This window comes from Solea solea, chromosome 18 (genome assembly GCF_958295425.1).
Source record: "Solea solea chromosome 18, fSolSol10.1, whole genome shotgun sequence".
Taxonomy (NCBI): domain Eukaryota; kingdom Metazoa; phylum Chordata; class Actinopteri; order Pleuronectiformes; family Soleidae; genus Solea; species Solea solea.
The window spans coordinates 12,725,437-12,736,522 of NC_081151.1; the positions used below are offsets into that span (position 1 = coordinate 12,725,437).

General features: G+C 39.4%; 1 protein-coding gene across 7 annotated transcripts; it reads left to right on the plus strand.

Moving 5' to 3' along the window:
• The first annotated feature begins 816 nt into the window (after nucleotides 1-816).
• On the plus strand, nucleotides 817-8,905 carry LOC131445085 (uncharacterized). 7 transcript variants are annotated; one of them, XM_058615910.1, is made up of 3 exons: nucleotides 819-1,171; nucleotides 1,504-1,629; nucleotides 7,171-8,905. In XM_058615910.1, the coding sequence occupies exons 1-3, from the start codon at nucleotides 979-981 to the stop codon at nucleotides 8,496-8,498; spliced, it is 1,647 nt and encodes a 548-aa protein (XP_058471893.1). In that variant the 5' UTR covers nucleotides 819-978; the 3' UTR covers nucleotides 8,499-8,905. The 7 variants fall into 7 exon arrangements, 6 of the variants coding, with proteins under 6 accessions (XP_058471894.1, XP_058471893.1, XP_058471897.1 ...); XM_058615914.1 differs by adding an exon at nucleotides 4,496-4,951 and having other exon boundaries at nucleotides 1,028-1,629; XM_058615913.1 differs by adding an exon at nucleotides 4,496-4,770 and having other exon boundaries at nucleotides 1,028-1,629.
• Nucleotides 8,906-11,086: the final 2,181 nt, after the last annotated feature.

Consider the following 11,086-nt stretch of genomic DNA (forward strand, 5'->3'; position numbering starts at 1 on the left):
TAACAGCAAAACCTTTTTTATTCCATTTAGGAATTGAGTTCAAGAAAAAATATTTCAAGATTAGAATAGAATAGAATAGAATTTATTCATCCCCGAGGGTGTATGTGTGAGAGATTATACTGCCATCTACTGGATGTTTTACACATTGCATTTGCAATCCATCCTTTGTGTATCTCAATCAAGACTTTTTATCTGCTGTTTATGTATACAGTTCTTGTAATACATCATAGGAACAATAATGACGTGTTAAGGGTAGTTTTATAACTCCAGATTCTTTCACTCCACATGTTTATCTTCAACTCTAATTGTTGTTTCATCACATTTATCAGTAACTTTATGAACCGATAGTGATGATAAGCCCAACCAGAAATGCTAACGAAAACCAATACATGCTTTGTCATAATATAAAAACACATTGCCTTAATTTACTCACATTTCTCATAAAGTTTTCATATCGTACGCTTCTCTGACAGTAGCTCCGTTACCGAGAGACCACATGACCGCGCTTTGGCGTGCTCGTACTGTGACGTCACTCAGGGAAATAATATTTTTCAGGGATTTTTGTGGCTTTTAGGAAGGTTTTGAAAACATGAAACTCCATTGATTAAAAATATAGACTATACAGATCTATAAATGCATATTCCCATGTCTCGAGGTGTCCTGTTACTAGCGTCTCTTTTACTATTGTGGTCAATGGGAAAATTGCTTTTTTGAGCCAAATGCGTATTATTGTTGCAGTACCACTAGTGGCCACTGGAAAAAATGTCTTCAAGGCAGAGGGGGCGGCGCTCAATCCAGTTCTTATAATATAGCCATGACACTCACACACAACAGAGAGAGCGGAAGTGAGAGAGACTGTAACGAATAAGTCGACGGCGACATGTCACGCAACGCCCCCATTCAACAGTGGAGATAAAACACCGCCATTTTGGCAGGAAGCTGCATCGTCTCAGCCTGTGTCCACATAAACAAATCAAGATGGTGGATTCTTGTTGTGCCCCGGGATGCCGAAACAGACGGGAACAAGGAAACGGTAAAGCATTTTACCGGATCCCCAAAGACCCTGAGAGACGACAGAGGTGGATCACTGCCATAAAACGTGCTCGGATGTCGGAGCACTGGGAACCGTCAGCCAACGGATTCCGTTTATGTAGTGATCATTTCATATCAGGTACATATCCCCACGGCTATTAAATACAATATCGTGTTTATTCCTGCACGTTTTACTGCTCTTTCTGGCATTTGACGTCGCGAAAAAGGCAAGTTAGACCGTACGGGGCTATTAAGTGACGTCACTCGTATGGAACGGGGTCGTGTTGTTGTTATTGGGATGGGGGCGGATGTGTTACCTTACTCTTAACTTCATTTTCTCGGCCCTTTATAAAGTATGGTGAGACGTTGCTGTGTCATGCGGTGCAGCAGCGCCTCGCATGATCACAAAGGGAAAAAAAATCGACAATGGACTGAGTTTTTTCCGCTTTCCCACTTGGCGGCAGACTGAAGGGAATCAGATTTCAGGCATAACAGGGAGACGTCGAATGGCTTGGGTGTCTGCTGTCAATCGAGAAAATATAACCACCGAGAGGGTTCCGCCATCAATGAGAGTGTGCTCCTTACATTTTAATTCTGGTAAGTTGAAAATCATATACGCTTTGCATTTGTTTCCTCTTTCGTCTTTCCACCACACACATACAGATACACACAGGCAACTTGTAACTTGACATGTGATTGTTGAAATATTGTAGTTATGTACATTATGCATATGTACTATTATGCAATTGTTGAACTACTGTGGTTATAACACACACACATATGTAAGTGTATATAGTTTGGACACCTTCTCATGTAATGGTTTTCTAAACTATTACTATTTACATTGTAGATTCTCACTGAAGGCATCAAAACTATGAATGAACACATATGGAATTATGTAGGGAACAAAAAAACTGTGAAATAATTCAAAACATGTTTTATATTTTAGATTCCTTAAAGTAGCCACCCTTTGCTTTGTTGTCAGCACTGCAAACCCTTGGCCTTCTCTCAATGAGCTTCATGATGTAGTGACCTGAAATTGGTTTTCACTTCACAGGTGTGCCTTGTTAGGATTCATTTTTGGAATTTCTCACCTTCTTAATGGGGTTGGGACTGTCAGTTGTGTTGTCAGGTTGGTACACAACCCTATTTGACAACTACTAGAATTCATATTATGGCAAGAACCAATCAGCTAAGTAAAGAGAAACGACAGTCCATCATTACTTTGAGAAATGACGGTCAGTCAGTTCGGAAAATTGCAAAAACTGAATCTGTCCCCAATTGCAGTGGCAAAAACCATCAAGCACTACAACAAAACTGGCTCACATGAGGACTGCACTAGGAAAGGAAGACTGATGGCGTATTTCCGCCGGCTCTACTCGCCTCGCCACGGCACAGTTTAAGTAGCGTTTCCACTAGCATAGTACGTTGTACCAGGCACTATTGTTTGTACCTGCTCCAACGAGGTTCCAAAAGCGTGCTGAGTAGGTACTATGCGATGATTGGTCAGACTGCTGGCCACTGACTGGCCAGAGTCAAATCAAATCAAGCCGAAGAGTGCCGAACTGATTAAAACAACTTAACAATCCTAAAAATGTGGGTTAATCTCCAACAACTACCAGGAAAATCTCTATATTTAACAGAGGAGTTTGGTGTATTTAGGGACAGCACTGTCGATCGCGAGCGGCATCACAGAACCTGCCGCTGTAGTCTGTGGAGTAGGAGGCTGTACTCCGGAGACGTGTGGACAGAAATCAAGCACAACATTGCCGAACTGTAGAAAACCAACCCAACTAAAAACATGGGTTGATCTCCAACAATTACCAATTGACTAATTGGCTGATTAAATTTCTGACGAAGAGGGACAGTCGTCTTGGTAAGCTAATTGGCTAGTTAGCTGGTAAAATTAACGTCAACAGTGAGCTACTTACTTGTAGCTGTAAACGTTAATATTAATAATGACGATTTCATTAGCCTTAGCACACATATGTTATGTGTTTGCTGTACCGTTATTTCAGCGATGTCAAGTTTGAATAGGAAATGTGATAACGCTAATGGTTTATAATATATATTCATAGTGCATAGTTTTTGGTTCCATTTAACAATGCACTAAACATTTACAGCTAAAAAATAAAGGCCAGAGTTGTGCCTTCATTTTATTTTATTTATCACATGTCAGAAATGCTGCTACAAGCTGCAAAGTTCATTAAAAGTTGAATGAACTATCATCTTAATTGTCTTTATTTTTAGTTAGCACCTTAAACACTTCAAGCTGGAAGCTAATAATGGTTAAGTGCAGCTGCATGCTGGTGTGATAAGCTGCAATGATCGTATGATCATTATGAATCATCACGAACATATAATCCAATTAGTCGACTAATCGCAAAAATAATCAGTGATTCGTCAGTTATCAAAATAATCGTTTGGGGCAGCCCTAGCTGCTTAAATAAGTTCATCCGAGTCACCAACCTCAGAAATCGCAAGTTAACAGCACCTCAGATTAGAGCCCAGATGAATGCCACACAGAGTTCTAGTAGCAGACACATCTCTACATCTGCTGTTCAGAGGAGACTGCACAAATCGGGCCTTTATGGTCAAATAGCTGCTAAAAAACACTACTAAGGAAAAGCAACAAACGGTAGAGATGTGTTTGGGCCAAGAAACACAAGGTATTGATGTTAGACCAGTGGAAATCTGTGCTTTGGTCTGATGAGTCCAAATTTGAGATCTTTGGTGCAGTTTCTTTGTGGGACGCAGAATAGGTGAACGGATGGTCTCTACATACATGGTTCCCACCGTGAAGCATGGCGGAGGAGGTGTGATGGTGTCGGGGTGCTTCTTTGTTGGGGATTTATTCAAAAATGAAGGCACACTGAACCAGCATGACTACTGCAGCATCATGCCATTCCGTCTGGTTTGCATTTAGTTGGACCATCATTTATTTTTCAAAAGGACAATGACCCCAAACACACCTCCAGGCTGTTTCAGGGCTATTTGATCAAGAAGGAGAGTGATGGAGTGCTGCGCCAGATGATCTGGCCTCCTCAGTCACCTGACCTAAACCCAATAGAGATGGTTTCGGATGAGATTGACCGCAGAGTGAAGGCAAAAGGGCTCAGAATCTCTGGGAACTCCTTCAAGACTGTTGGAAAACCATTTCAGGTGACTACCTCATGAAGCTCACCAAGAGAATGTCAAGAGTGTGCAAAGCAGTAATCAAAGCAAAGGGTGGCTATTTTGAGGAATCTAAAATATAAAAAATGTTTTGAGGCATTTCACACTTTTTTGTTTACTACATAGTTCCATATGTATTAATGTATGTGTGTATGTGTATGTATATGTGTGTGTATATGTATATTATATGTGTTATAATCATATCATCCTTGGTGTATATGTGTGTGTATATTATATTCTGTCTAAACATATTAGAGTTAATAACCGTAGGTTTTGGTTGTGTTACCAGGCAAACCGGCATATGAAATCTGTGACTAGGATCCAGATTGGGCACCATCTCTATGTCTAGGTGGCAGCCAGACCAAGTCTACAGACACTGCACGTAATGCCAGACAACAAAACAGGAAACGGCAAAGGACACCTGAGATGGCCGAAACCACAATTAATGACACCACAACTGAGGACACCAATGCCACAGGGTCATGAAGAAGCAGAGGGTGGAAATGAAGTTTGTGAGCCTGCTGACAAGAGACCGCTGACCGACTCTATTCCGTTTGGTATCAGGCACGTCGTTTTCCATTACTTCAACGTCATACTGCGGCACAGCGCAGTACTGTTCGGTGTTATTCTCGTGTCGGATGTCGCGCTCATGACTCTTCCAGTGATGACATTCCAGTGATGACACTCTGACCAATCAGTGGTCGTTTAGTATCGGCTCAGTTCACTTGGAACCTCGCCAAAGCAGGTACCAAAAAAGGCACCAAGTACTATCCCTAATGGAAAAGCAAAAAAAAAAAACAGCAGCGTTCCTTCAAGCCAGCGGTACCCATCCCTGTCTTTTTACTCTTGAGCCAGTCTGAGACCAGTGCACATTAAAGAGTGAGGTATATAACGGATGGAATCTCTTATGTATAAAATTATAGCTATATTTATTATTACTGTGACTACAAATGTCAACATTACTGTTGGTGTTTCACCAGTATCATTTTTAAGTGATTTTAAATGTTAATCTCAAAGAACAGACAGCATATTGTTGCTGAAAGTCACTTAAATTTACCTTTAACTAAAAACACGTAATCGACAGCACATTGCTTAAGATTGCAGTTTTTTTTTTTCATGTTCATCCTTTTCTCTCCTGTATCCCCTCCTTGAAAAGCAGACAGACTTTGACTTCCAGTTTAGCCTTCATTAGTTTTTAAGACTGCACACGGGTATTATAGGAGCAAATAACATATTATTTATTTTTGTATTTATTTAATGGGGACAATGCAGTTTAACATAGTTCCAAGACAAAGAGTTCATAGCAATTGCCAAGTTACAACTCCAGTTCCTCGTTTGGCTGCAAACAAATAACAAACTAACAGTACATCACAGCAGACATTTCACAAAGCACACATCATACAACAATAATAACAATTAACTTTAGCTAAAGTGAGTAAAGCTCTGATTTGAGCCAACATTTAACCTCCATAAATTTTATATTTGAAATTGATTTGACTCCACGTGGTAGTGAATTCCATATTTGACAGCCTCTTTCAGGAAAAGCCGATGCTCCAAACGTAGAGCAACAATGCAATATTTTACAGTAACCACTCCGTGCGCTCTCTAGTTACTATTTTTTTGTCTGGTCTTTGGATGAATCTGGGTCAATATTAATTAAATTACATTTACTTATGCCACAGAGTTGTTTGTTTGTGCTCTTACATTTTGAGTACTTTTTTAAAATCTGCATCTTTACGTTTTGTGATGTATCGTGTGGGGATGCAATGATTAATCGTTTTTCGAAATATCGAATATTTTGGTAATTGATTGAGTGGGTGGAGTGCTTTCTTAACAATTAAAACAAGTTTCCTAATTTTTCAACTTCTTAAATGTAAATGTTTTTTTCCCCAATTGATTTTCTCCATATAACAAAGACATTATTAAAGGTGACTAATTCTGTTTTGTGGACAAAACAAGACATTTAGTTTTCATTTTATCGACCAATCAACAGATTAATCAGTTATGAAAATAATCATGATTTGCAGCCTTAAGTATTGTACTTTACTCAATTTTAAATCTCTGGAGCTTTGTAAGTCCTTATTTCTTTCATATCTTGTGCACTAAAGATAAGGATTTTGTGGTAACAGGTCTGATTCCTGCTCATTATCATTCTGTGTGGAAGAATTTTAAGTCTTTCTTCATTTGACATCCTATGGTTCATTGGCTGATTTGTCTCCATTTAATGGACATTAAATAGAACGAAACATAAACAAATATCGGGGTATTTTTGTCTATGCTGATATAGAGATAAGGGATATATGGGGTAACGTTTTTTGGGAGATGTTTGTGCTTCTCAAAGAGTGCGAGTGACAATACACTGCAAATAAACTCTAAAATAAAATATCTTCTGTTTATGATCTGTATTACATGATCTTTAAATACATGTATTAATGCCTTTCATTTCAGACAATACCTCATTATTTATCTGGCTTTTTAATGTTAAATGAATGTTTACATATAACTTTGTTAATTCCATTTTTTTAGATATGTGTGTGTGTGTGTGTATGTGTATCCATATGTATATATATGTGTGTGTGTGTGTGTGTGTGTTAATTTATCATATTTAGTGTATTTTACAGATGTAAGCAATATGATAGTATATTACATTACATTACATGTCATTTAGCAGACGCTTTTATCCAAAGTGACTTACAAGGGATTTGAGTACAACCTGCCAGGGGTGGAGTTGAACTTGCGACCATGAAGTCTTTTGCACACAGGGTACCGGTCTTATATAATATCCATGTACTGCCTACGAGTTAAAACAGCCTGGCCTGGCCTTTGAAGGGCCGCATTAAGGTTACGCCTGCGTATGTATTGTCTACAATTATGTTAGAGTCATGATCAGAATCGGACTTTAAACAGCATAACATATATTAAACATGTGCTAAACCTGTTCCTACTTGTGTTTTTATGTTTCAGGGAAAAAAAGTGAAAACCCTCGGTCACCTGACTATGTGCCCTCCATCTTCAAGAACGTGCCAACCCCAGAGAAGAAAAGGAAAGGGATGCAGTTGGATGAATCCAACAGAGGACAGAAGAGCAAACTCCAAAGATGTGAACAAGTATCTTCTCCACCAGACCGTTCTCTAGAAAGCAGCCTGCAGCCAACTGCAGAAAATGACACAGAAGCTCCTGCAGAGGAATCAACCTACAAAGTACTTAAAGAGGATTTCCAGCCCATTCCCACTGACAATGACGAACTAGCGACTCCACTGTGTTCCAGTGAAACCTGTAGGAAATACGTGAAATATCTTGAGTTGAAATACCAAGCAATAGAGAGTGAAAATCTGCTGTTGAAAGAGAAAATAAGCAGCACCGGACTAAATGAGACTGGTCTCCAAAACTATGATAAAAAGATCAATATTCTCACTGGTTTACCAACATATTCACTGCTGATGACCGTCTTTAACGTTGTAGCTCCCTTTTTACAGCAGTCAAACCACTTTAGACTCACAATATTTCAGCAGTTCATGCTGACTTTAATTAAGCTGAAAATGAATTTGTCCTTTGACTTTTTGGCGTATTATTTTGGCGTCGATTCAAGCACCGTTTCAGAGGTTTTCAAACACTGTATCAGTGTCATGTATTGTAGGCTAGTGCCGTGTCTGGTTATATGGCCTGAGAGAGAATCTTTAAGAGAATCTCTTCCATGTGCATTCAGTAACAGTTCATTTGAAATGACAGTGTGCATTATCGACTGTTTTGAAATATGCATCGAGAAACCAAGCGACTTGTTAGCCAGTGCTCAGTGTTTTTCAACATGCAACACAATTAAGTATTTAATCGCCATCTGCCCCAGAGGCTCTATTTGTTTCATTTCCAATGGGTGGGGAGGCCGAACGAGCGACAAGTTCATCACACAGCAGAGTAACTTTTTGTCTCATTTGCTCCCGGGAGACCTTGTTTTGTCGGACAGGGATTTAGACGACGAAGACCACTCTTTACATTCTCCCGAAGCGGAAATTACCATACCGGTGTACACTCTTGGCAATAACCAGCTAGATCCTGTTAAGCTGGAAAACACAGAATGTTTGGAAGCTCTCAGAACACACATTGAAAAAGTCTTTGGTGTTCTGCAACAAAAGTACCCCATTTTACAAAGCACCATGCCCATCGGTCTCACCGACGTCGACCAAGAAAATGATGTGACCTACCTGGACAAAGTTGTCAAAGTATGTTGTGCTCTCACTAATGTCTCTGAATCTCTTGTACACCTGCCTGAGCAGAACTATGGATCATCAATCTGACAACAGTTGCTGGATAAAGCAACTAATGATCAATGTGCTGCAATCATCACAGATTTAGTTACAGATACACAATGTTGATTTTTCTTTTTCTATCAAACGACTGCTTGATATAAGCTAAATGCAGAACGTGCACAACAGAGGGTGAGAAAGCCTCTCCTCACTCTTCCCTTTCAAGTGTGATGGAGAAACTATGTAGCCTTCAGTTACAATGTGATTGTACACATAAAATATTAAGGAACATTTTCCATATTTTGTTTCTGCCAAATGCAAAGATATTTTCTGCTAAGTTTTACAAACTGGACTTCTAATACAACTCACAACAGCTCTGACAAAATGTTTTTTTGTTTCTTTTATTTTTCACTTATATTGTGAACTCTATGTAAATAAACCTGTTTGTGTGTCAGTCATTTTGAGGTGAAACCTGTTTGTTTTGGTGGTGCTGTCAACTTCCTATAATAATAACACAAAAGAGTTATTACCATCCTATGTCCTTGTTAAAACAATGCAAGTATCTTGCCATGCTAAATACAATAATCTTTATTTGTATAAAAACTAGAGGCTGACCTAAATAAGTGGACTCCTCTTCCTTACTCCTTACAGGCCTGGATAATTTAACTGATGTCACTGTCATTTATTTGGTTGTTGTTTCACCTGGAAAACATTCAAATCTAATATATAAAACAATTTACAACAACTCATGGTTGTTGGTTTTTTTGTTGACCTGACAACTGTAGCTGGGACATGTCTGGGACATTTTTCTTGTCAGAACAAATTAGAATTCTTTTTGTAAAAACAAACTTTAAATGGGATTTGGTGGGCAGCAGAGGATTTCCAGAATTTAACATAGGGTGTGACATGGCTGACATAGGGAATTCATTTCATGTACTGTATGTTTGCTTCTTCCTTATGTGTGAGTATACAGTATATATAGGTATATACATAATTAAGATTTAGTTCATTATTAGCTGCTTTTGTCTAATATGCAGTGACATTTCACCCAGCTCCGTCTGAAGAACAAACTCAACAGTAGAGTCTAATTCATTCATTTTCTAGCACTTTAGTCCCAGAGACAACCCATGCACACATGGGGAGAACATGCTAGCTCCACACAGAAAATTGAATGAAGCAGATTGATCGGATAACTTATTATCAAGATAGTTGACGATTCATTTAGTAAACAATTAATAATCGAGTCATCATTGCAGCAACTTTTTCCCCAAAACATTGTGTCTTACAGCTGACAATATAGAAGCCAACACAAAAAGATACAAAAAGTCATAATAATGAGATACTACTAAGTCATAAATATGAGATACCATCGCACCGATTTGCCTGTGTATATATCAATCTGCAATTCTAATCTGTGACTTTGAATGGTGTAGTCTCTAGTAGTTTTCTGGTTTGTAGGCTGAATACATGCCTCCTGGCTACAGCAGTAACATGCAAAGTTTAGACCACCAAGATGAAGGACGAACATTTTGCATTGGTTGCACTGGTGCACCTAACTTTTTAATTTAGGTCCAGCAGCATAGCATTCAGGTGCACCCAACATTTTAATGTGCTGCCCTCATTGCCACTGTTTTAAGGTTTTTTTTCATTTCCCATATACATTTATACTTACCAAAAGTCTCATTTGTCAGTACCAATAAAGGTGGTAAAACTGAGTGGCAGCTGTGTCACAGTAGCTAGGTCATAAAGTGAAAGCAAGGGATTTAGGAAATGTGTCATATTCCCATAACATTACATTGCGAGACGTTGTTGTGAAACTAGAAGAGTGGTTTTGGCAGAAATTGCTACTACAGTAATCCAACTCAAGTAGTTTTTATAACTATGTGTGAGTGCGTTGAAAAATCTAAAATGTACTTTGAACTAATATACCTAGGAGTCAACACACCATCTGCTTCAAAAGGTGCAGCTGATTGTCCATCAAGATAAGCATTTTATCTGAACCTCAATAGAAAACATACCATACTTTTTAGAATATTAACATGTTGAACATCATAGATAAGGTCATTGATTTCTCAGTTCAACTGGGCTTAGCAAGAGCTGTGCTAAATATTACCTGAGCACCTCAGACAGCGGGCGTAGTGGTTAGCACTCTCGCCTTGCAGCGAGAAGACCCGGGTTCGAGCCCCGGTTGGAACAAGGGCCTTTCTGCATGGAGTTTGCATGTTCTCCCCGTGTGTGCGTGGGTTCTCTCCGGGTTCTCCGCCTTCCTTCCACAGTCCAAAAACATGCAATGTGGGGATAGGTAAATTGAACACTCTAAATTGACCATAGGAGTGAGTGTGAGAGTGAATGGTTGTTTGTCTCTATCTGTGTGTGGCCCTGCGATGGACTGGCGAACTGTCCAGGGTGTACCCCGCCTATCGCCCGATGTAGCTGAGATTGGCACAGCACCCCCCGCAACCCTCTGGCAGAGGATAAAGCGGTAGATACTGACTGACTGACCTCAGACAGCTGGGGTATCTGATAGGTCTAGGCAGGTCTAAACTATCCCATCTAGATCTATAGAGTGTAAAGATCAAGAAAGTCCAGTCTGTCATTGACCTCATGGAGAATAATTGACTCAACCCTATGTGTCCTGA

Excerpts from the sequence above, each read along its gene's own strand:
- LOC131445085 (XM_058615910.1), top strand. The coding sequence starts at position 979 with ATGGTGGATTCTTGTTGTGCCCCGGGATGCCGAAACAGACGGGAACAA. Across the intron at positions 1,172-1,503 it reads TAGTGATCATTTCATATCAG|GGAATCAGATTTCAGGCATA; the intron begins GTACATATCCCC and ends GGCAGACTGAAG. Across the intron at positions 1,630-7,170 it reads CTCCTTACATTTTAATTCTG|GGAAAAAAAGTGAAAACCCT; the intron begins GTAAGTTGAAAA and ends TTTATGTTTCAG.